This window comes from Staurois parvus, unplaced genomic scaffold (assembly GCF_062004578.1).
Source record: "Staurois parvus isolate SC_StPar_1 unplaced genomic scaffold, SC_StPar_1.0 ptg000070l, whole genome shotgun sequence".
Classification (NCBI taxonomy): domain Eukaryota; kingdom Metazoa; phylum Chordata; class Amphibia; order Anura; family Ranidae; genus Staurois; species Staurois parvus.
Genome location: NW_028317866.1, coordinates 4672271 through 4698540, shown reverse-complemented (window position 1 = coordinate 4698540; position 26270 = coordinate 4672271). Strand labels below are relative to the sequence as shown.

At 40.6% G+C, this 26270-nt stretch overlaps 1 protein-coding gene across 4 annotated transcripts in view; it reads right to left on the bottom strand.

Moving 5' to 3' along the window:
- Positions 1–26270, bottom strand: part of FANCL (FA complementation group L) — a 139185-nt gene that overhangs the window by 22828 nt on the left and 90087 nt on the right. For all 4 annotated transcript variants that reach the window (XM_089669222.1, XM_089669223.1, XM_089669225.1 and 1 more), the window contains 4 exons: positions 14814–14964; positions 12507–12590; positions 11798–11843; positions 10796–10877 (listed from right to left, as the gene is read on the bottom strand). In XM_089669222.1, the coding sequence (XP_089525348.1) occupies positions 10796–10877; positions 11798–11843; positions 12507–12590; positions 14814–14964 (363 nt within the window). The remainder of the gene's footprint in view (positions 1–10795; positions 10878–11797; positions 11844–12506; positions 12591–14813; positions 14965–26270) is intronic.

The window sequence follows — 26270 nt, the reverse complement described above, 5'->3', positions numbered from 1 at the left end:
CCACAAAATAGTAGGGTGTAGGGGCTCCACAGCGAAGTGTAGGAATCGCTGATGTGCTGGAAAGAGAAGGACATTTAGGTAAGTGTTCACATAAGCCAGGAAATCTCCCTTGTGAAGGAATTCCACAGCAGATTTAGTAGATTTTATGTGCAACTTTTGTATTTAAATTAAGACATTTAAAGTTTAGAGACCCAGAATGAGAAAAATGCATTCCTTGGGAATGGGAAAGGTGAACAGATTAGAGTAAAACCCCTTAAACCGTTCTACCACAAGAACTGGGGCTTGGACACCTTGATCCAGAAGAACTGAGAGGGCTTGGTGAAGAACTGCTAATCTATGTGGTGACAGAGGAATGTTGGAGGTGAAAGACCAAGGGGAGGGCAGGGAGCAAAACTCGTTTGTAACCCTTAGATCCTGCACACCAACTCCTGAGATAAAAGCTGTTCAAGAGTATACAAAGGTTAACAAACAACCCCCTACTCAGAAGTGGAGGCACAAGTTCATGCAAAAGAAGGCTTCTCTGAATATTTGGCAAACTTTCAGTGCCAGGACTTGCAGGTGGATGGGGATCCAAGTTTGAGGTGGGGGATCCAATATGGAGGTTAAGGAATTGGAGAAATGGAATGGGAGAAAACTATGCAGTCTGTTCCTTAGCTTTCTTCAACTGAGGAAGGTGGGTAATCATGCCACCAAGAGCATCCTTGATGATGTTGTCAAGAGCTGTCAATTTAAGGCAATGCACATCAAACATTTTTTAACAAGGGTTCTGCAGTGCAGCACTTAAGCCAAAGTTCCCTATGCATATGCATTGACATTAAACAAGCGGCTTCTAGCAAACAAGCACAGCACTATAGACACCTGCTGCATGTGTTCTTTAAAGAAGAGATGAAACGGTTAGAACTTTAAGTTGTTTTGACTAGCCAGACATTGTTTTGTAAAGTAAGGTCACAGCTAGGACCGGATCAAGGTTAAGACCCACCAGTGAGAACAGGGCCATAGAAAGGATTTCTAACCACTTATCAGTCGGGACCTTAAAGACAGGCATATCTTCTATTAGAATAAAAGTATGACACTGCCGGATCCACAGTGGGAATAAACCAAAATCCTCACCAAACAGATAAGAATAATAAGGGTTTAGGAAGAGCAACAGCTTATCTGGATGCTTCCAGTCTCAAGTAGAGAAATTGTTAAAAAAAAAAAAAAAAAAAAAAAACAGCTGCAAAAGGGAAATCTTTGTGGCATTAAAATTTTCAAATTACCCAAGACTGGAAACAGCCCTGGCAGAAGCAATAGGCCAACAAGATTTCAGAGTGGTGCACACTGCATCATTAAGAGCAGGTATTTATATAGCGCCGTCAATTTACGCAGCGCATTCATACAAACAAGTACTATGGCCAATTTAGACAGGAACCAATTAATCTACCAGCATGTCTTTGGAATGTGGGAGGAAACCGGAGTACCCAGAGGAAACCCACGCAGGCACAGGGAGAACATGCAAATTCCAGGCAGGTAGTGCCGTGGTTGGAATTTGAACTCATGGTTTCCCAAGCAGGTTGCTTTCTTTCCATCCTGCATCCTGGTGCCATCTCTTCCCCAGGTAAGCAACGCACAAGCACCAACCATAGACATAATATTTGAAAAAAACAAAACAAAAAAAAACCTCTACTTTGGCTGTGGATACGAGTCAGCATGGGCACCCTGACCTGTCTGTGGCTATTGAGCCCCATATACCACAAACTGCAATGCCCATTTTTTCTGCTTTCAATACACCTACTTCAGGGACAACATGTTCACTTACTGCTTAGTATATCCGACCCACTTTCAGATGCCATTGGAATGAGATAATCAGGGTTATTCACTTTGTGGTCTTAATGTTATGGCTGATGTGTGTGTGTACATATATAACACTTTTTAATCAGAGTATAGCATCAAGTCAATTAAACTCCTGGGATATTGATCTGGTCAGTTAAGCAGCAGAGGAGGTTGTTAATCAGTTAATGAAATTAACAACAGGTGCACTAGATGGGCAACAATGAGACAACTCCCAAAACAGGAATGGTTTTACAGGTGGAGGCCACTGCCATTTTTTTCCATACTCATCTTTTCTGGCTGTTTTCACTAGTTTTCCATTTGGCTAGGGTCAGTGTCACTACTGGTAGCATGAGGCGATGCCTGGACCCTACAGAGGTTGCACAGGCAGTCCAACTCCTACAGGATGGCACATCAATATGTGCCATTGCCAGAAGGTTTGGGGTCTCTCCCAGCACAGTCTCAAGAGCATGGAGGAGATTCCAGCAGACAGGCAGTTACTCTAGGAGAGCTGGACAGGGCCATAGAAGGTCCTTAACCTATCAGCACAAGCGGTATCTGCTCCTTTGTGCAAGGAGGAACACAATGAGCACTGCCAGAGCCCTACAAAATGACCTCCAGCAGGCCACTGGTGTGAATGTCTCTGACCAAACAATCAGAAACTTCATGAGGGCGGCCTGAGGGCCCGACATCCTCTAGTGGGCCCTGTGCTCACTGCCTGGCATTTTCCACTGAACACCAGAATTGGCAGGTCCGCCACTGGTGCCCTGTGCTTTTCAGATGAGAGCAGGTTCACCCTGAGCACATGTGACAGACGTGAAAGGGTCTGGAGAAGCCGTGGAGAACATTATGCTGCCTGTAACATCGTTCAGCACAAACATTTTGGTGGAGAGTCAGTGATGGTCTGGGGAGGCATATCCATGGAGGGACGCACAGATCTTTACAGCTAGACAATAGCACCATTAGGTATCAGGATGAAATCCATGGACCCATTGTCAGACCCAACTCTGGTGCAGTGGGTCCTGGGTTCTTCCTGGTACATGACAATGCCTGGCCTCATGGTGAGAGTATGCAGGCAGTTCCTGGAGGATGAAGAAATTGATACCACTGAATGCCCCCCCATGTCACCTGACCTAAATCCAATAGAACACATCTGGGATATCATGTTTTGGTCCATCCGACACCGCCTGGTTGCACCTCAGACTGTCCAGGAGCTCAGTGATGCCCTGGTCCAGATCTGGGAGGAAATACCCCAGGACACAATCCAACGTCTCATTAGGAGCATGCCGTGACATTGCCAGGCATGCATACAAGCACGTGGGGGCCATACAAACTACTGAGTACCATTTTGAGTTGCTGCAATGAAATTTCAGCAAAATAGACGAGCCGTATATTGGAGGTGATTGCGAGTGCAGGAGAACGTAAAAGCAGCTAGCATAAAAAGGTAAAACTTCAACCTCAAAACTACAATAAAAAATAATAATAATAAATATGCAGCGCTAGATAATAACACATGATGAACAATAATAAAAAATATGGTATTAAAATTGTATAAATATAAGGTGAGCGCTATTTGAGGCGCAAAATTGGTAAAGTGATGGTCACGTCTTATATTGACGTATCTATATGACACAAGTTAGATAGTTGACAATTGTGAATAGTCCAATCAACAAATATAGCAGTCCATAAATAGGTGATCCATGCTCCGTGCTGGTGTTTTACAGGTGCCGAGAGCCAGTACAACTATGCACTTACCAGAAGCGCATATATAATGCGCAATAAATATATATCCTGCAATAAGGTCATCTAGGTCTGTGGTCTGGGGCTGCGGGGTCATCAAGCTCAAATGCGGACACTTAGGATGATGCTGCTCACACACAAGGGTCACATTCCGCTCACATACCCATCAGAAAACAGCTCCAAGATATGGCTCCAGATCCAAAGATGGCTCCACCTTATTGGGCTCGTAATGATCAAGCCAGAGAACAAATAGGTGCCAATAGTGTAGTATGTTTTATTATGAAGTAGGCAAAAATCCAGATAAAATGATAAAACTCACATGTGGTAATATAAACTTGAATAAAGATGGCCACCGGCCTTCCTCGTGGCCGTGTGCATCGTGACGTTACTCCAGTGGGCTCCCCTGACACGTTTCGTGCACCAGCACGTTGTCAAAGGGATGAATATTGCTCTAAGAGAGATATATATATATATATATATCTCTTAGAGCAATATTTATAAATACAGTGTGTATATATACTGTGTGTGTATATATATATATATATATATATATATATATATATATATATATATATATATATACACACACACATACATACATACATACATGCATACATACATATACACACACACATACATTATATCTATGTTTTTATATATATATATATATATATATATACATATACATATACATACATACATACATACACACACACACACACACACACACTGTATATTTACAAATATTGCGCAGCATTACAGTATTTCTAAATGTAAATTGAACATTTTTATGAGAAAATTATCTCGTCATGAAATAATGAACACTTAACATGATCTCTGCAGGTTGGTGTATTGACCCCATGATGCCCAGTATTGTAGGGCTCCAAGAGACATGTATTTTGTTTTCCATGAAGGGGGTTCTACTGCACAAGTATTGATGGACACAGCAAGAATCCAATCAGAACCTCTTCTTGTGGTGGCTGAAAACAATTACTTTCGCTTGGTTATTTACATTGAGATTTCACAATATTGATTTATACATTAAGATTTTTAGGAGAACTGCAGTATAATCAAAATCAGAGCTGACAACACATATTGACAAGTGTGTAGAAATTTCCTAATGGGAAAAATTAGGGAGCAGATGAGTTAGAAGGGGTTTATCAGCTTACACGGTCTCAACGTGATTTGGGTTTCTATGCCTTGTGGAAAAGTAAAAGAATGATGGCAGATGTCTACTGATCGTTTTTTTTTTAACAGCTGACATTCAGGTTCATTCTAACCAAGCAAATTCCAAAAATGTGCTTCAGCCAATAAAAGAAAACTCCATCCAAACATTTTTTCATATAAAAGTGTTAAAGTAATTAACTATAAGTACTATGTACTAAGTATATACAGTATGTCCATTCCTGCTGTGTCCATTTTAAAAAATCTCACTTCCAGACCGCTCTGTATATGCAGTGTGTTCCAGAATATGCATCTATTCAAGTCAGTGGGGACATGTGGACACTCTCAAAACAATATAGCATAACAGGAACAGAATTAATATTTTCTGATAATGCTAAACTCCAGGCAGCTATAAAAGACACAGATGAACTCTTTCACTGCCAGGCCCTGCTCTCCATTTTTCAACTCAGGTGGCCAGACCATTTTTGCAATTTTTCCATAGCTTTTTTATTTTTCCCTTACAGCTCTCAGAGTTTGTATAAGACCCCCCAAATCATATAACACATGACCAGTAGAATAAAAAGAAGGTGCTACCGATTTTCAAGGCCCCTATGATATTTGCGCAATTGTTTATCAAAACAATATTTTCATGAATGACATACTAAAAACATTATTAGCAGATAAAAACACAGCAAATTTTACTAAATTCCTGATAAATGCCAACTAAATATAAAAGTTTATCCTGTATTGAGTTAATAAATGACAAATGTTTGTAAATTTTAAATTGCGTCTTTTTGTCAAATGGTGAAAATCGAACATATGCAAAAGGTTTTCATTTACAGCTTTCATAGTTTGTAAATGACCCCCCCCCGAAACAATATATTTTCTGAAAGCACATGTCCAGTAGAATAAAAAGAAGGAGCTACTGATTTTTAAGGCCCTGCAATATTTGTGCAATTATTTATCAAAACAATACACTACAATTATTATTAGCCAATACAAACAGCACATTTTATAAAATTCTCACTAAATTCCTACTAAGTATTAAAGCTCAACCTATATTGAGTTAATAAATAACAAATATTTGCACATTTTAAATTGCACCTTTTTGCAAAATGGTGAAAACGAAAATTCACAAAACTCTTAATAATCAAATTTCTCTAAAAATCTGGAGGTTATTTTTCACTTTTGTAAAAGACACCCCAAACCATATATTTTCGGAAATCACATGGCAAGTAGAATAAAAAGAAGGAGCTACTGATTTTTAAGGCCCCATGATATTTGCGCAAATTTTTTTATCAAATCGATATTTTCACTAAAAAATACTAAAATCATTAGTTGCACACAAACACAACAGAACTCACAAAATTCCTGCTAAATTCCTACTGAGGCCTCGTTCACATGGGGTGCAGTAAAGTGTATGCCCATAGAGAGCCGTGTTTACCTGCACAGGGATGCACAGGTGTTTTGTGCATGCATTCCTATTCATGTCTATAGGGACACAGTGGCTACAAGGACAGGACCCAAATGTAGACAGTGTGGGGGGACAGTGCTGGCATTTTATGAAGTGCAGGAGGGGAGGGAGCAGTGGGTGAGAGGTAGAGAGGAAGCGGCGGTATTGGCGGGGAGAGGGGTTATTTTAGGTGGATTGTTGTCCACTGATCAGAGATACTGTTTTGTTCAGCCGTCTCTGCTAAACATTTCTGCTAGAAGTTCATTGTGTACAATTGTGTTGCTAGACGTGATTGGTCACATGGTACAGACAAGGCAAATTACAGCACATCTGTACCATGTGATTAGCTGTGGCCAATCACAGGTAATCATAATACATACTGAATTAATTGAATGAGATTTACTGCTATAAGCAATCATAATGTGTAAAAATAAGGTGATTTTTTTTTTTTAACTTATTCATTTTCCAAAAAGGTATTAAAAAAAATGGCAACATCAAAAAACTTGCCATGCCTCTTACCAAATACCTTGGACTGTCTACTTTCCAAAAAGGGTCATTTGGAGATATTTGTACTGTCGTGACATTTTAGGGCCTCAAGAAATGAGATCGTACATCAGGACTGACCAATTTTCAGATATACACCATAGTTTGTGGACTCTATAACTTGCCTACAGATTAACCAATATACACTGATTTGGTTACTGTCACCAAAGAAATGTGGCAGAATACATTTTGGCCTATATTTATGAAAAACATTGATTTATTTGCAAACATTTTGGGCAGCACAGTGGCTAAATGGTTAGCACTTCCACCTGGCAGTACTAGGGTCGTTGGTTCAAATCCCAGCCACGTCACCTCCTGCCTGGAGTTTGCATGTTCTCCTTGTGCCTGCGTGGGTTTCCTCCGGGAACTCCAGTTTCCTCTCACACTCCAAAGACATGCTGGTAGGTTAATTTGATCCTGTATAAATTGGCCCTTGTATATGAATGTGAGTTAGGGACCTTAGATTGTATGCCCCTTGAGGGTTAGGGATTGATGTGAATGTACAATGTATATGTAAAGCACTGCGTAAATTGACAGCGCTATATAAGTACCTGAAATAAATAAACAGACATGGAGAATTTTTTTTCTAAATTGTTGGGCCTTTTTCATTTACTTAGCAAAAGATTAAAAAACCAGTAGTGAATAAACACCACCAAAAGAAAGCTCTATTTGTGTGAAAAATAGATAAAAATTTCATTTCGAAACAATGTTGCATGACAGCGCAACTGTCATTCAAAGTGCGACAGCGCTGAAAGCTGAAAATTGGCATAGGAAGGAAGGGGGTGAAAGTGCCCAGTATTTAAGTGGTTAAACGTTTACTTTTAAAATTCAGAATCCTGTTTTCATGTACTTATACTAATTTGATGATGAAATATGCATAAAACAGATATCTTCGAATTTAGTTGTTCTAGCCAGCCAAGAAAGAGCTTTTATGTGTCCTTTCACACGTCAGAGCTCCGCTCAGTTTTGTGATATTCGTGCCCATTCAGTTTTTTTTTTTATTTGCATTTCCATTATTTCTATGGTTGGTTTATATGAAATATTGCATAGTACAACCCCAATTCCAAAAAAGTTGGAACACTGTAAAATCTACATTAAAAAACTGAATGCAATGATTTGCAAATCTCGTAAACCCATATTGTATTCAAATTTGCAGCCAGCTGGCATGCTCTAAGAAGAACAGTAGCTTTATATGGGCTGAAAAGCAGCTAGTGTCATGGAACAGATCTGAAAAGCAGGCGTGATCAGATTACACAGGCTGCAAAATAACTCAAAAGAAGGCAGAGTCCCTCCTTCCCTCCTACCAGAAACATGACTGTGTAGCTTAACACATTTTGGACATGCTTTCAGGCAGGGCCCAGGACCCTTCAGGGTTTTTCCAATCTGTGTAAAGCAATTAATCAAATATGGGGTGCAGCAAAGCTTTATTTACAGCTGTAGAAGATGTAAAAGCCCCAAGACCTGGAACAACAAGCTGATCCTCCAGATACAGGGTCAAATTTTGAAGGTCTGAAGCAACTCCCTCTAAATTAATGAAAATGGCAGGAGACTGCAGTGCCTCAAAAATTGCTTCTTCAGAGACAGACTGTTGGGACTCTGAATGAGATGATGACAGGGTCCATAGACTCAGCAGGGCCAAAAACCATTTCTGCAAGAGACAATGCCATGGTGCGCTTAAGAGTCTCTGCAGGGAGTGCCCCAGCAGCTCAACACAAACAGCTAAAAGTCCTACGTGGACATGAAGGTCCCTGTGGACATAGGAAAAAGCAATATGGGCTGAGGTAACCTGTGGCAGCAGGACTGCCCTCTCTGTGTCTTAGCAAAGTTCTGTTGCTTCCAGCAGCAGTGACACATCTAGGCCCAAAGTGATGCAAAGCATCAGTTACTCACAAACCCAGGCATTTGGTGCTGATGAAGATTTTAGCTGGCTGCAGGTGACCCAGTCTCTGTAGATGGGCAGCAGAACAGACTGGAGATCAGAGCAGCAGGGGCATGACAATCTAGTGGATAACAGAACTTGGTCCCTCGGTCTTAAACTTCACTGTCATAAAAAATCTCAGTGCTTCAGCCTAAACAGCCTTACTCACAAAGCAATATCAGAGACAGGGTCACACCAAAGCCTGTGCCACTTTTCAGGACCTGGAAAAGGTTCCTCCGCTAACTCAGTGCACTCCATTCTGGAAAGCACTGCAATGCAAAGCCCTATGGTCACATTCTAGACTAGCCCGACATGTCCATTCCATCATGGTTTGGGTACGACCTCCACATTTAGGCTAAAGAAGTGCTGATCGGAATAGCTGTTTAAACAGCAGTGTTAGCAAAGAATCTCAACTGACGTCAGCAAAGAAAAAAAATCCATGAAGTAAGGAAGCCCAGAAATACTTTTCTTCAACAGAGCTGAAAAGAAGGCATCTAACCTCCTGAGACACTAGCAAAAAACTGACGCTACATAGAGGAGGGGTTATACAGGGGCTGGCTTATAGATCCTCTGTTTGCCAGTGTCCTAACCTCCTGTAACTGACAGTATATTCCATCTGTTTCTGAAATTGTATATATCAATACACAAGAAAGAAATGGGGCAGGTTAATAAAATCTCTGACTACACATTAATGTGACATTAATTGGGTTTTAAGTTAAAACTAACAAAAAAGCATTTTATTTGCCTTTAAAGTGGCAAATAAAAGGCTGGATATGTCTTGCCTTATTGCATCCCCTGTATTAAGGTAATAAATGTCCCTGTTTTTGTATTCCCCCCCAGCTCCAATGTATACTTACCTGAGCCCGATCTCGATCCAGCGTTATGCCCGCCAGCAGCGGCTCTCTCCTCTCTCTGCTTATGGAGGCTCCCGCAGCTGTCAGTCAAATCGTGAGCAAAGAGCGGGGCAACACCATTGCACAATGCAGGTAAATATAGCATGTTTATTATTTTAATTAAAAAAAAAAAGTTTTACAATCACTTTAAGGTACAGCTGTACCTACTGCATGCACAGGTAGTCAGAAAATAGTACATCCAGAATCTTACAGTGAGAAAGAGTTAAAGTAAACTTATGATTACTGCCAGCCACATTACAGACACTATAAAATTACATGTGCCACTGACAGCCCCTGGGGTAGAACCAGATTTCAGTACACTTTTGTTCTTTTACGATCTGGGCTCTAAGTGCTCTGAAAGTAGAGTGCCTTGGAAAATTGCAGGTTTCTATACTCTTCATAAAAATAGTAAGACTTCAGAAAAGACTTTAAGGTGTAATCGATTAGGTAAATATTAAGCATTTAAAGATGATGGTTGAAGAAAATTATTCTTTTTGTTCTGCATGGTAATTATTATTATAATAGCGTTCTTGCGCAGTACACCCTGCTATTTGCTGCACAGTGCACAACCTAAATACACTATATTGGTTTTAGGGGGATTTTGGCATACACAAGTCCAAATGAAGGTACACTGAGGGGGAAGATATGGAATGATGAATCCCATTAGATCATTAGGTTGATAAAACATCTGGCGAAGGATTAAAACTCATGAATGTAAAAACAATCTAAAGGGACTACCTTGCAAATGTAAACTTTACAATTTTTCAATTAAAAAAGAAAAAAAATAATTGCCAGATCTCAATCCAAATTGAGTATATTTGGGACGTGCTGGAAAAACAAATCCCATCCATGGAGACCCCACCTCGCAACTACTGCTACTGACAGCTTGGTGCCAAATACCACAGCATACCTTCAGGGGTCTAGTGGCGTCCATGCCTGTTTTGGTTGCAAAAGAGGGTCCCACTTAGTATTAGGTGGGTAGTCATAAAGTTACGGCTGATTGGTATGTGTAAATATATATATATATTTATATACACACACATAGATATGCATATATTTGCTTGCTTCTAAATCCAATGCCTATGCACATGAATGAAATGGAATGTTTCCAAAAGTAGAATATTTATAGGGTTGTTACTTACTTTATTATGGGGACAACAGGACAAAATGGCAAATTCCACTAACCCTTCAAGCCTTCCATTCAACAAATAGGTCCATTTTTGATACTATTATTTCAACTTTAAAACTAAAGGGTATAGACTTGGAAAAACTTACAGATTTATCAAAATCAGTTCTTGATGGAAATTCTGTTTCTAGCACGTCTTTCAGGTTTTGCAGCAATCCAACTTCTGGATCCCTAGAACCAAAATAAACAGGTCCACTTTGTAAAAGTAAAAATTGATAGAATACAAAAAGCAGCATATAGCTGTGTTTGAGGTTACAAGAATACATTCTGACAAATATTAGGACTGCTATATGAGGAATTTCTCTGCACACAGTGCCAAAAGAATTAGGAAAGGGCGGTTAGTGCTGGTTCACATTTATGCAGACTGGATGTGGTCCAATCCGCATGACATGTAAAATAACATTGCTTCCTATGGTGCCTGTTCACATATGTCCGGTGCGGATCCAGTGCAGACTGATAAAGAGACATGTCCGATTTCTGACCAGCGTTATCCAATTCAAGTGTGGATTACAGGTTATTGACTTCTATGGGAACCGTTTCTAACCGCACGTCATCAGTTGTAAACAGGATAAAATCCTGACCTGAACCTGATCTAAACCCAACCTGAACCGCTGAACAACTACTGTACCAATTAGCTGTGAAACTGGAACTTCAATCTGCAAATGTGTGAATCAGCACTTCGTATTCTCTGCATACTACGCTTGTGAGTTCTTTTTATTAAAATATAACACACTTCTTAAAATCCACTGTGTGGGCAGGATTCCTGATTTACACATGTAATTCACTTTACTAAGTTTGGATCCATAATTCCTTATAAAATAGAGTAAATACTGCATCTAAATGAGATTAAATTTCCCTACTTTAACCCTAGAGTGTTTTTTTTTTTTTTTTAACTAAAGTTGTATTCTGGCAATAGATGGCTGATGTTCTAACGAAGCAGAGAAATTTTTATATTTGGATAAAAAACATACAGCATGGGGCCCACCCACATTTACCCCTGGGGTGCTTGGGTGGTATCTTCAGGGAAGCAGGAGATGCTTCATTTTTTTGTTAAAAGAAAAAGAAAATACAAACCAAAATGTTATGCTTACCATAAATGTATGTTGCTGTTGAGTTTTTCTTTTAAAGGTTGTACCACTGAAAATAATGTCATAAATACTGTTATGATGACAAAACACATCTCAATTACTTGTAGAACTAGACATACTAATTGTTTATCAACTCTTTAAGAGATTTTTTAATTTGGTTAAAGTATAGAAGGCTTGGATTTCCGATCAGGTTTTTCTTGCTGTATGTGACCCCACTGCGAAGAATCACTTTTTCTGCTTATTCTTGTGACTGTTGCCACCAGGACAAAGGGGCTGAAGATCCAAAATGTTTTGGTCATCACCAAAACAGAGGTACCTGTTTTGATTATACTAACTATCTATCTAAGAGGAGTTTCTTCAGCTTCTGTTGTGCCTCCGGGCCTTACCTTACTCTATCCAAAAGTGAAAAAGTTTTGGCTTTACATACACTTTGTGATTGATTTATTAAAACTGGAGAGTGCAAAATTTGGTACATCTGTACATGGTAGCCAATCATCTTCTAACTTGTTTGTTCACTTAAGCTTTGTCAAAAAACCTGGAAGCTGATTGGTTTCTATGCAGAGCTGCATCAGATTTTGCACTCTTCAGTTTTAGTAAATCAACACCTTTGAGTGTTGAGTGAGTGAGTCTAATATGTAAAAAAGCTCAAATGTCTTCAAATTACATTAGTACACATGCAATATTAGAAGAGATGTTTTAAATATTATCACACCATGGTCAGCTCCAAGGAAGTAGCATTCAGGAAGCATTGTGGGGTGCCTTGGATCCACGTCAATGGTAATGGACACATTGTTACCTGTAAATACAAAAATTAGTACAGTTAGAGAGATTCCTGCTTATGCTGTGTTTCAGTTCCTAACAAAAGCTACACAACTATGGCTTTGTAATCAATATGGGAATCTGTCAGGATAAAATATAAGAGCTGCCATTGTCAAATTGTTTTTTTTTTTTTAAAGTGTAGGCTAAAGGGCTCTAATTTTTCTTATTCCTTACCTAGTTAATAAACGCCTGACCATAAACAAGCATTTAGAATGGATGTAGGATTCTCACGTTTTACAGCTGCATTCTTGTGTCAACAGGCATTTGCTCATGTCAAATGGGTTTTTCATGCTCATACAAGTCTACAAGAATGCAAAACCCGTTTAAAGCAGTAGTAAACCGCATTAAAAAAACCCCCCCAAAAAACACAACAAAAAACAAAACAAAAAACATTCCCATAATGTTTTTAGTACATGTGATACATACTAGTACATTAAGGCATAATGTACTAGTATGTATCACATTCTAGCACATTATGTAAAATTTACCTTAAAACTAAGCCGTTGCTTCATCGCGCTGTCACCACTGTAAAGGCTTCCATTTTCACCTAGTCTTCCTTCCGGGTTCACAAGCTCTGACTGGCTGAGCCATGATAACGTCACTCCCGCGCATGCGCATGGGAGTCACGGGCCACGGCACAGTACTCTGAAAGAACGGCACGGGTGTGTCGTTCCTGCAGAGCGCATGCTCCAGCTAAAATCCAAAAACGAATATCTCCTAAATAGTGCACATTTAGGAGATATTCATTTTACCTACAGGTAAGCTTTATTATGAACTTACCTTCAGGTAAAAATGAACAAAATGGGTTTACTACCACTTTAAAAGCCATTGTACACTTTCAAATATTTTTGTTGTTTTATTTTGCATTTTATTCCCTGCGTGTTTTTTGCCTTACCTTGTAATGATTGTGATTGTAATTACATGTTTTGACTGTAGTTTGTAGTGTCATGGGCTTCTCCTGTCATGTATTCATGCACCTGACTTCATCTTATTCCTTAAAAGGGACAGGCAACTTCTGCCGAGTCACACAGCGTTCAGTCTATGCATTGTCATTTCCTCTGTGTTGCATCACAAATGTGGGAGTGCTAATATGATGAATAAAATGCTTACAGTATGGTTATCTCTCTGTTAATTGATTTTCTTATTTGTGTCCGTATCTTATCAAATTACTATTTAGCTCCCACCTGTACCAATGCTAGATTGAGAACAGGGATTGCAAGATATGTAGTTTCTTCACAGGAAGTGTCAGTTTTTTAGACTACAGACAAAGGGCAAGCATTAACCCATGCAGTGTCATGCTGCATGCCTCAGATTTTAACAAAGAGAAACTACTGACACAGGATTGTCAAGATTTACTGTACTATAGGTTGTGCGTGCATGTCAAGAAATGATACCATGAAACTACGTGGTTAATGCATATCTTACGTAGGTGAAAAACACAAGGTACAGATAGGAAGGTTTTTAATGCCTTTAACTGCTTCCCGTCCGCCCTATAGCAGAAGTACTGTTACAGGGCAGCACAGGTGCGCAAAATCACGTATATATACACATGAATTTGCAGTTCCGGGTAGGTGGTGCACGCGCCCTACTTGCGCCGCCATTTGCAGCCTCGGGTTTCATTGCTGAGCATCTCCACGGGGGGAGAACTGTTTGTAAGCAATAAAGTTCTCTCTCCTGTCAGCGTCTGCACACTGCTTTACATGGCTGTGCATAGCACAGCCATGTAAAACAGTGTGCTTACAGTAAAGCACAGACACAGGACACAATGTAAAACAGCACACAGTTAACCCTTTGATCACCCCACATGTTAAAGGTCAATTGTGCTGTCCACTGTGTTTTATACTTACCTTCTGCCCCGATTCAGTAATCTTCACTGCATGGTCCCACTGAGAACCATACAGCCTTTGCTCTGTAAATGGCTGCTTCATACTTCACATGTGTGCTACAACTCCACTTATTCCTATAGGAAAGCCATATTCCAAGCAATTACTTTTCTATAGGAATGAATGGGGTCGTGATGCACATGTGCAGCACAAAGTGGCCAATTTCACATAACAAGCAAATTTAAAAAAAAAAAAAAAAAAGCACTACATGGAGCGGGATGTGTAGGCCAAAGGAATAATTATTTACAGTAAATGTGATGGGATACGGTGCTGGTAAGCAGCATACACATTTAGTATACAAGATAACAGCCCCTCACCTATGGCTATCCTTCTCACAGTGGCACTTCTTGAGGGTTTTTCTGGTTCCAGCACCCAGGTTTTCTTGTCAATTTCATCCAAAGCGTCCCAAAAAACTTTTAATGATTCCAATGCTGACAAAGCTTGGTTGTAAATATCTTGCAAATTACTCTAATAAACCATAAGAAAACATACATTTACAGTATATGAACAGTGAAGTGCACTTCTATTCAACAGGAGAAAAAAACATTGTAGTAAAAAGGCTGGATTAGGAATAGTCATGAAGCAGCCCTAGATATTTTATACAAGGTATTTTATCTTAACCTCCCTAGCGGTCTGATTATGTCCAAATTTCTGTGCTGAAAGCGGTACATTTTTTTGCATGGAAATATGTAGATTTTTTTATTGTTGGCCTGTAATTTTTACGAATAACTCACTGAAATCTGTCCGAACAAGAGTCTAGTAAACATCCCAGGTAGGATAAAATTTGAAACATGAAATCATAAATTATAATATAATAATCATAACAAATAATAATATAATAATAAATTTAATTCAATAACGTAATCAAACCAAAAACACTGAAAATTTGAAATATAGCGCCAAGTTTGCACTCTCACTGAGCAAAGTCGCAAAATCGTTTTCAGTGTCTGATAACGAATTTCCCCACAAATCATTATCACTCAATTCTGCAAGTGGTTCTAATTTACTATCACTGTTCTCTAGCTGGTCTAAAACCGCTTTTGGCCTAAAGGGACGCTTTTTGGACGCCATGGACGTTTCTCAGTTTCCAGGCAGAAAGGACAATAAATATGCAGGCAGGGCACAGGACAAAGCACTCGGGACAAAATTTATGTGAAATGGTTTGAAACAGTAATGTTTTACTATGTGATTTTAGTGTATTTAGTGAATGTCACTTTTTAAAAAATTTTCATTTCCCACCGGTTCCGGCTCCCGTACATCCCGATGCTCGCAGGGACCGGAAGACAGATGCCAGCATCGGCCGGAGGAGATGGCCGGGGACGCTGCAGGGGACACATCGCGGGAGCGCAGGACAAGGTAAGTGATCGAGGGAATCCCAGAGCAACACTGCAGGGTAATCCCGAGTGTAGCTTGGGCTTACCGCTTTTGGCACTGATAATTAACCCCGAGCTACACTCGGGAATACCGCCAGGGAGGTTAATGCACTCTATGCATTAATGTAAAAAAGACTTTACAGTTGCTGTTCCTCCCTCCCTAAATACTTTCCTGAGCCCTGTATTGATCCAGCGCTGTGCCCGGCTTCAGGTCTTCTCTCCTCTCTCTCCGTTGTCACAAGCTTGGATGAGATCAGCCGGAGCCATTGCTTTTGTCATTCAAATCCTGTGAGGAGGGAGTGGGGTCGAGCCACGTTGTGTGTATCTATGGATGCACACACCCCAGCTTGGGAGTGAGTCTGCACATCCGCCACCATAGGAGGGGCTACAGTGAAGAGGAGGAGCTGAGCGCGCCAGTGGAGGACCCCAGAGGAAGAGGTTTGGGACTTCTCTGTGCAATACTTTTACACAGAGCATGCAAGTATAACATGTTTATTATTTTAGTTTAAAAAAAAAAAAAAACTTTACAACTGCTTTAAAGGGAAATTAACCACTTGCCCTCCAGAGGATTTACCCCCCTTCCTGACCAGGCAATTTTTTGCGGTACAGCACTGCACTACTTTAACTGACAATTGCATGATCATGCAACACTGTACATTCATGAAATTTATGTCATTTCCCCTCACAAATAGAGCTTTCTTTTGGTGGTATTTGATCACCTCTGCGTTTTTTATTTTTTATTTTTTGCACTATAAACAAAAAAATACCGACAATTTTGAAAAAAAAAAAAACAATTTTTTTTACTTTTTGCTGTAAAACATATCCAATAAAAAAAATAAAAATGTCTTCATACATTTAGGCCAAAATGTATTCTGCTACATGTCTTTGCTAAAAAAATCCTAATAAGTGTATGTTAATTGGTGTATGTGAAAGTTATATCGTCTACAAATGCAGGTATATATACCAGAATTTTTTTTTTTTATACTAGTAATGGCAGCGATCAACTACTTATAGCAGGACTGCAGCGGGCATTCTGACACTGGGTGGGAAATAACAGCCACTGACATCCCCACTGACACTAATACAGTGATCAGTGCTAATAAAAAGCACTCACACTGTAATAATGACACTGGGCAGGAAGGGGTAACCATTTGGGGCGATCAAAGGGTTAACAGTGCGCTGTGTGCTGTTTTACTTGGGAGACATGCTGCTTTGCACCTCTCTGCTGTGCAGAGAGATACTAAGCTGCATGTCCATGCTGACAGAAGAGAGATCTGCGTTGTTTGCACAAAGATCTCTCACCTCTCAGCCCTGCCGCCGACTATCACTGAGTCCCAGCCAGGAATTTCCAGCTGGGACCCGGTGATTGACATCCTCAACAACCAGTAGCAGCGCGAGTAGGGCATGCGTGTGTCCCCTACCCGGAAATGCAAATCACGTATATATACAAACGTGATTTTGGGCAGCCGTGCCTCCCTGTACCAGTACTTCTGCTTTAGGGCGAAGGGCAAGTAGTTAAGCTGGCCAAAAGCGCATAGATTTCTGTCACTCAGCCTGCAGGCCAACGGAAATCTAACAGATTCTTCCACCCATGCCAAACAAAACGTATGGAAAAATCTCCTCAGCAGGTTATTTTATTCTGACAGCTGGCACCTATGGCTGTGAGAATACCCAAACAATGCCTGCATCTGATAGCATGCAGGTGCTTTTCTGTCAACAATTTTCCACCAGACTCCTTCGAAAAATGTTGATTGAACAATGGCAGCCAAAGTTTACTTTTCCAAAGTACAATCCCAGGTAAAACTTTTTTTTTCAGTTTAAGATAGAGAAGGGAAGGATTAGAAACTTTGCCCAATTGTTTACTGCTTCCTGGGTTCCTAATCAAGAGGATTTAACCTTCACATGACATAACATTCAGGTATGGGAGAACCATGCATGTTTTCAAATGACAGGAACCTTCTACAATGCCTTCCTACTGTCGATAATTTTTTGTAGCAGGACTAAATGTTTTGTTCAGCTTTAAGATTAATGGGGATATTAATGAATATATTTACAATGTGATAACATATTTATTAATTATTGTCTAATTTAACTGAGCAGCTGTAGGCAGGGCCATTGATAAGGGGGTATCACTGGTCCTCATGTATGGGGCCCAGGCCAGCAGGGGGGCCCAGGCAGCTGGGTAAATCAGATGTAAGCAGGGAGGGTGATCAACACGGTTGCCCTGTATGGCTCTTTGCTTCAGCAGCTGGTTTCTTCTCCTCTCCCTCTTGCCAGATTCTAGCTGTTGCAGAAAGAGCCAGACAAGGGATCGGTTCCAGTAAATGCCCCCACCGCACTGATCAGGCCCCACTGTGTACCGCCCTACCTCTGCAGTGATGCTGGTTTCCCCCCTCTCCTTCCCACCAGCAGCTGCAAGCATACAATAGGATCCTTCAGGATGGAGGGTGGGGGAAGTGTTAGGTAAATATGTCACATTTACTTGCCCGTTCCTTTCCTGAACAAACACGAGTGATCAGTTTCCTTACTCAACATATTTTATTTACAGACTTTATTTAATAGCTCCATAATTGGCAGCAGTATGCAGAACATATAGTCATTCACTTTACTTCTACCTCTAATGCAGACATTTTCAACCTGGGTTCTGTGGAACTCTGGGGTTCCTCCAGAGGTTGCTAGGGGTACCTTGAGCTGTGGCCGATTGACTTCCCACCTGACGGTGCCTGCAAAGTTCGGTGGTCAACGCCACTTGGCAAAGCCAACTGCATGAAGTCAAAGATCTTTTTAGCGGTCTGTAGAGGCTGCACTCTGACTACCACTATAAGGAGGGCATTCTTCCTACTAACCACCAATATAAGGGACATTTTACTCACTGACCAACAATGAATTGGTTTAAACAGGTTACCTAAGACCTAAAAAGTGTTCATCTGGGGTCAACAGGCTCAGAAGGGCTGTCCTACGGAGTTTACAGTGTTCTGTACTTCTTTTATAAAAGCACACATGCTTTAAGGCTAATGTTATGTGAAGTCATTTAACCTCCTAGTATATTGTTGATTCTTTAATGCTACTTTTCAGTAAGTCCAACAAGAATTATTTTTATATACTAGATAAAAACCAGAAAACAATTGAGCATCATCTGTGTAGCAGTAGTAACTTGGATTGGTGGTTTGCCTGGTGATAGCATGTGTACTGCAAATAACATTACAGAAGAGATTTATATAGTACTCAATGTAGCAAGGAGAAGAAAGACAGAAGATGACAGTCCAACTGGCACAAAAAGATTGGTTCACCACTGAGCCTATCATTACATGATTATGAAGCACCATTAGAATTTAAGGTAACAAAACACTGGTATAACTGAAGCCGGCTTGCAACACATCTGTTTAGGTGCAGGAAGACCTTTGCGGAACTGATATACACCCCATGCAATGGCATTCAGGGAAAGCCTGCTGGCTTCTAACTTTCCAATAAAATGTTCACTATGGTGAAGGAATTACTAAAAGTACAGATTCAGTTTTTTACTGATTATAAAGCACTTGCTGCTCTATCTCTCAATCCCTCTGCAGTCCGCAGGATAATTGAAACCACCACGCTATCAGGAAATAGCAGAAGAGAGCTAAGAAGAAAGACCAGCATTTGCTTTACTGCAACATGAATATCCAGGCGATTGTTCGGCAAGGTGTGGGAAAGAGAATGTTATTTTGTGAAAAAAAATTGAAGATACAGATAGTCAGAAATCAACTAATATTTTTTTTGTAACTACCTTAGAGGGGAATGCCACCATACAGCACGGTGTTCTCAAATAAAACAGACATGAAGATCTTCTATCTCCATGTCCTATTACCTGCTAGTAAAACTTTGACCATCTCGCATTCTGTATCTCCACACTTGTCTTTTCTATACAATGTCAGGATGTATTTTATTTAGAACTCTTTAGCAAATAGTATGTAATATGACTTAACTACATATATGTTCACTGTTTTACCATTCAACCAATTCTCTACAGCTAATCTTTTGATTTACACACAGAAAGGAGACACGGTATTCCTGGTTAAGTACTTCATCTTACCCATCTAACCCTAGCCCTTAACCCTAACCCTTACATGCGATTTTGGACACAAAGGTTCCTGCACTACTTGGATGCAACTTTGATGCTACTTGAGTGCCAGAGTGTAAAGTTACATCAAAGTTGCGCTACATGAACAGAACTGTCATATCTTTCTATTAGCCCCCAAAAAAACGCTTCAAAAGTACATAAAAAAACGCATCAACCTGCATAGATGTTAACCTAGCTGCAGTGATAATATACACTCTGTTTTAGCTGCATAGGGATTTGAGGGTGGAGCAGCACACTGGAAGGGGGGGGGGGAGGGTTGGGGTCAGGACAAGTCTGACCATGGGAGAAGATTGGAGAAGAGTTCACACAGCCAGCAAACTGACCACACTGTGCTCTCATGCCTAGTGTGGTCAGTTTTTTTTTTTTTTTTTTTTTTTTTTTTTTCTTAACTAGCAGAACACCAGGAATTTCAAACAAAAGAAGCAATTCAAAGACAACAGGATACTTTTTCATACAGTAGGCACATATATCAGGAAAATTAAATGTTGGGTTTACATATTCTTTAAGCATAACCTATGCTTGTGTGTAGTCTGTTTCCTGCATACCCAGAGAATCCTGAGTAATCTGCATATCTTTTGCAGACATAAAAACCAGTGTTTGACCTCGGGTCCACTATAAGGTGTTTCTGCAACTATACTCTTAGAAGTGCGGCTTCAGTTGCCCACCAACACACAAACACTGTGAAATAGGCTTAGTTACAGTGATTGCTAGCATTGAAACCTGAATAAGACTCATTATTTTGTAATCAAGGGATTAAAAGGCACTCAAATAAAGAAGGTAATTAAAAAGTTCCTGTAAAGTTAGAAACATGTGAGCTGTCATTCTGAGCTGCAAACTCCAGTGCCGTCATTCACATTCTTTTTTCATTGGCTAGAGCTACTTCTAAACCTCTTAATCTAGCCTCCTCTTTTGGCCTGAAGCAATGGATATAGGCTTCTACTCACTCCAATGGCAACAATAGTATTCTCCTATCTATGCACTCTGTGAAATCTCTGCAACAATTCTCTCCTGCTCGCTGATCACCACCTTATTAGCTTCACTCTCTCCCTGTCTCCCATCTTCCCTCTCTCTAACGACCTAACAGTTACCGATAGAAACCTTTGCCACGTCAACCCTTCTCTTCTCTGCTACTGACCACCTATATGACTAAACGTCATCCCTGTCCTACCCAGATCTAGCCACTTCTGTCTACAACAGTTCACTGTCATCCTCCCTAGACAAGCTCGCCTCCATCACTACATACACAGTAAGGCCCGACCCCTACAACTTTGGCAAACAGATTGCACCAGAGGTCTCAAGAAAACATAGCCTCGCTCTTGAGTGTCTGTGGTGTAAGACTAAGTCTCAGAAAGACTTCAACCAATATAAATCTGCCCTCCAGAAATACTATTCCTGCCTCCACACTGCCAAGCAGGTCTATTTCATTACTCCCATTAACACTTTCTCATCCAATCCCCATCAACTCTTCTCTACCTTCAACTCTCTTCTTCGTCCTCCACCCACTAACTCACTCACTGCCCAGGGGATCGCCAATCATTTCAAAAAGAAAATCAATACAATTTGTGAGATCTCCGACGGGCAGATACCTCCCCTACTTAACACTCCACATGCACAGGGACAATCACTGCTTTATGCATTCAACCCCACTGCTATAGACTAGGTTGCTAAACTTTTCTCTAACACCCACCTAACCACATGGACCCTGTCTTGTAGCAAATGCTAAGGTCACCCTCTGGTTCTATCCTACATTCTCTAACTCACATCTTCAATCTCTCCCTCTCTTCCGGCATCTTCCCCAATTCTCTAAAACATGCACTAGTCACCCCCATACTTAAAAAGCCTTTACTAGACCCCACCAATCTTAACCTATGACCCATCTCCTTACTCCCCTTTTCCTCCAAACTCCTTGAACACCTGGTCTACAACTAGCTGAGGAACCACTTCACTGAGAATAACCTTCTTGATCCCCATTCAGTCTGGATTTCACTCTCAGCATGCCACGGAAACTGCTCTCATCAAACGATCTACTAACAGCTAAAACCAATGGGCATTATTCTGTACTCCTACTGCTGGACCTCTCTCCTGCCTTTGACACAGTGGACCACTCCCTCCTCAAAAAAAACTATACTCCTTTTGTCTCCGTGACTGTGCTCTTCATTGGTTCTCATCCTACCTTTCCCTCCACACCTTCAGTGTCACTTACAATTCTACTTCCTCTGCCTTCCTCTGTTGGGGTTCCCCAAACTTCTTTTTTGGGACCGCTCCTATTCTCAATCTACACCTCCACTCTGGGTCAGTTGATTGCCTCCCATGGTTTTCAATACCATGCTATGCTGATGACACCCAAATCTATCTCTCCACCATCTCACCACTTCCTGAAAATTATTCTAACCAAAATTGAGCTCATAATATTTCCTCCCCTACGTGCCCACTGACTAATCAAAATCAAAGGCTCAACCATCAACCCATCCCCACATGCCAGGGAGCTAGATGTATTCCTGAACTCTGAACTATCCTTTCGGCCCCACATCCAATCGCTGTCCAAAGCTTGCAGCCTCAACCTCTGCAACATCTCCAAGAAAGGCCCCTTCCTAATCAATGACACCACAAAGCTTCTAACTCACTCCCTGGTCACCTCCCACCTTGACTACTGCAACTCCCTCCTCACTGGCTTACCTTTTCATAGGCTATCCCCCCTCCAGTCAATCATGAGCGATGCTGCCAGACTTATCTACCCCATTTTGCCAGTCCCTCCATTGGCTCCCACTCACCAATGAATACAGTTCAAGATACTTACAACAACTTATAAAGCCATCCACAACTCAGCCCCTAGTTACATCCATAACCTGGTCACAAATACCAACCAAATAGTTCTCTTCATTCCTCCCAAGACCTCCTGCTCCCTAGCTCCCTTGTCACCTCCTCCTATGTTCGCCTCCAGATTTTCTCCAGAGCCGCTCCCATCCTCTGGAACGCCCTTCTCCAATGTGTCCTACTATCTCCATCTCTGGCCACTTTTAGACGATCCCTGAAAAATCATCTCTTTAGAGGGGCCCATCTTGCCCCACCTAACAACTGTGCATGTGATAAAAGGGTAAAAATATGAGCGCTAGGTAATAAGCCGCTTGCATGAAGGTGAAACCTCTAACCCTTTAAATAAATCTATAAAGCAGAAATGCAGCGCTAAGAAAAATATTAAAGTGAGATAATATGGGTGCAGGCGCTGAAAAGCGCTGAGGGATAAATTATTGTGGTATCGTCTAATTATGACGTATTAGTATGGTGAACATAAAACAAATAAAGTGACTTTCAGTGATCTATATATGACACAATAAAGTCCAAATACAAGAAATATTGGTGAAATCCGTGACTCAGTGGCTGGAAGCTTTTGTACAATATTGCACTAACCAGAAGCGCAATATACAAGCGCATTTGTGAATATAAATCCCGTCATGGTCATCTGGATGTGGATGGGGATGTTATGAATCATCTGGGTCATGTCAGCATGGCAGGTGATCAGCAGATGTCACTCACAGGATCCAGGGGCATCACGTCTGAAGTAAAAGACCAATGCTGGGCATATAGTGGGTGTGCTGCGGGGCTCCATCTTAGGGGCTCATTAAATGACGAGCCAGAGAGAGAAACTATGATAGTGCAGTCATTTTTATTCAAAGGAATGTAAAGAAGGTATACAATGCACTCACATCTGGCTAAGGAAACAGTAAAGATGGCCGCCGGCCTTCCTCGAGGCCTGTGTGGCGTGACATCAGCAGCTGGGCTCCTCTCTAACGCGTTTCATGCTCGTGCACGTTTTCAAAGGGAGCGTGCCAGCTGTGAACGTATTCCTTATAAAGGGCTTGAGCAAACATGCGCCATCTGGCCCAAGTCGCGCATGCACGGACCTGAGATAAACCGGACTTATTAAATGGAAAGGACACAACAACATTGGGGGGGGGGGGGGGGGGGGAGGAAAAAACAAATAATGCCCAAAGATTATAGGGAACAAAAAGGCATAATGATCTTAATTACGATCGTGGTTTTGGTTTTTTGTGTAAAAGAGTATATATGGTATAATTCTACTCTAAACAGTGGGACCGGTAGTGATAGAATCACCATTTTCCAGTAGCCCACTATATTACGTCATGAAAAATAAACAACTGTTCATGTATTTTGGCCAGCAGCCATACCCCCCAGTTATTACCTTTTGTATCTCTCGACCCTCCCTTTTAGATTGTAAGCTCTAATGAGCAGGGCATTCTGAATCCTCCTGTATTAATTTGTATTGTAATTGTACTGTCTGCCCTTATGTTGTAAAGCGCTGCGTAAACTATTGGCGTTATATAAATCCTGTATAATAATAATATCTTAATAATGTGTCACTAAGCTGGAACAATGGGTATATCAGATGTTAGCACAGCCTATATGCTTGTACATTATCAATAATACACATATGCTGGTCATACACATTGAATTTCAGGCGATTCCTACTGAATGGTTTGAAATTACTTTTGTGGGTGGTCATGTCAGCAACACCCAGATCAGCAAGTTAAATTTCCCAGTTGACTTTTGTTGGAAGAGAAAGGCAGAAGATTCCTGATGGAACAGTACTCTGCCGTCATGTTTTGCCATCTCACTGGTTTTATATGCATCTCATGTTTTTCATTTTTAATTTTCTAATAAACCTTAGATAATGCACTTGGTGTTTACGCTCCCTGTGTCCTTCTTTTTCCAGTGTCTGCATTAATCAAATAAAGTTGCTGTCTGGATATTTCGACAGCTGGCAGCACTGTGTCAGAATACAATAGCCCACAGCGGAAGATTCAATTGGAAAGAGTCAAATGTAGAGCTTTAGAATGGATGGGGGAATCTGTTAGACTTTTTTTTGTTTAGCCAAGATGCTGAATGAAAGAAATCTATGTGTATGGCCAGCTTAAGTGGCAAAGAAAGGACAAGCACCTGCAAAAACAAAGCAAAGGCTTCCTATATTAAAAAAATTCTCTGTAAGAGCTGTTACGTGGTAGGTATGCATCACTGATGTGATTTTTGAGATGTCTTAAATTTTCAATCAAACGAGCAATTTCAAGAAATTTCAGGCAATACTATATTACTCAGGTAGTACCATGTCTATATTGTGTTAGATTACTCATAAACCTGTCCTTACTCTCAGCATGCCCTTACTAGATAGGTCTCATTATTGCAGCCACTTCATGTCAAACTGCACAGTGGATGTTCTACGTAGAATTATTATTGCAACTGGAATTAATTACATACAGTACATATCCAGGGTAGGAATACTTATGATCATTTCTTTAGGTTGTAAACAAGAAATTATCTTTAAGGCAATCATAGATGGACACTTCTAGTGCTGTGTCAAAACGATTGCTGACTGCCATGTCATAACATAAGAGATCCATTAGCAAAGACCAACAAGTTAGAAGATCATTCTTTTCTGACTTGTAAGCAGTATCTTAGGATTGCATGTATCATATCAGTGAAATTACTGTGTGATGCACTCCCCTGTCACATATTGCATTTACAATACTCCAAAAGATGTCACAGAGATAGGGAACCATTTGTTGAAAGTACAGGTTACAGGATTTTTTTTTTAAACAGGGTTTAAAAGCCAATGACCTCACCCTTGGAGATCACCTAATGGGTTGCAGAAAAGTGAACACTGACAGACTAAGCAGAATATCTAGTCACAGCAGCAAGCTGTCCAAATATAATATATGAGTAAATATGTAGGAAGAACAAGCATTTGTATAAGTATACATCTAGGCATTATCTAAATTTACCCACCACATCTATCTCTCTCTCTCTTTTGAGCATGTCCAAACATTACTTTAGTAACAAACAGCATTTGTTGCTCTCTGTGTCATCATCGCCAAACCTATAAACTTTTGCAACTGCTGGAAGGTCAGTTCCTATACTGTAAATGCTGCCAAGCCCCCAGAACTATGTCTCCCAAAAGACCTTTCTCCACACACCGTGGGTGGGCAGGCTCTTGGAAGTCAATGCAGCAGCATTGTTTTGCTTGGAAAGAAATCAATGACTACAGATGGAGAGGGAGAAGAAGGGATAAGGGAAAATCAATGTAGGAAGGGCTGACGTTTGTTAGGATTTTAGTGCAGCAAAGGCACGTGTGGCCAGCCCTAACTGAAAGTTAGGAGCACACTGGATTTCTGGAAGTACATGTTTTTTCCCATATACTCTGTATTTAAAAGGGGTAAAATTGTGCATGTATTAGAGAAATGTACAAAAAAAATTTTTTTTTCATCCACTAA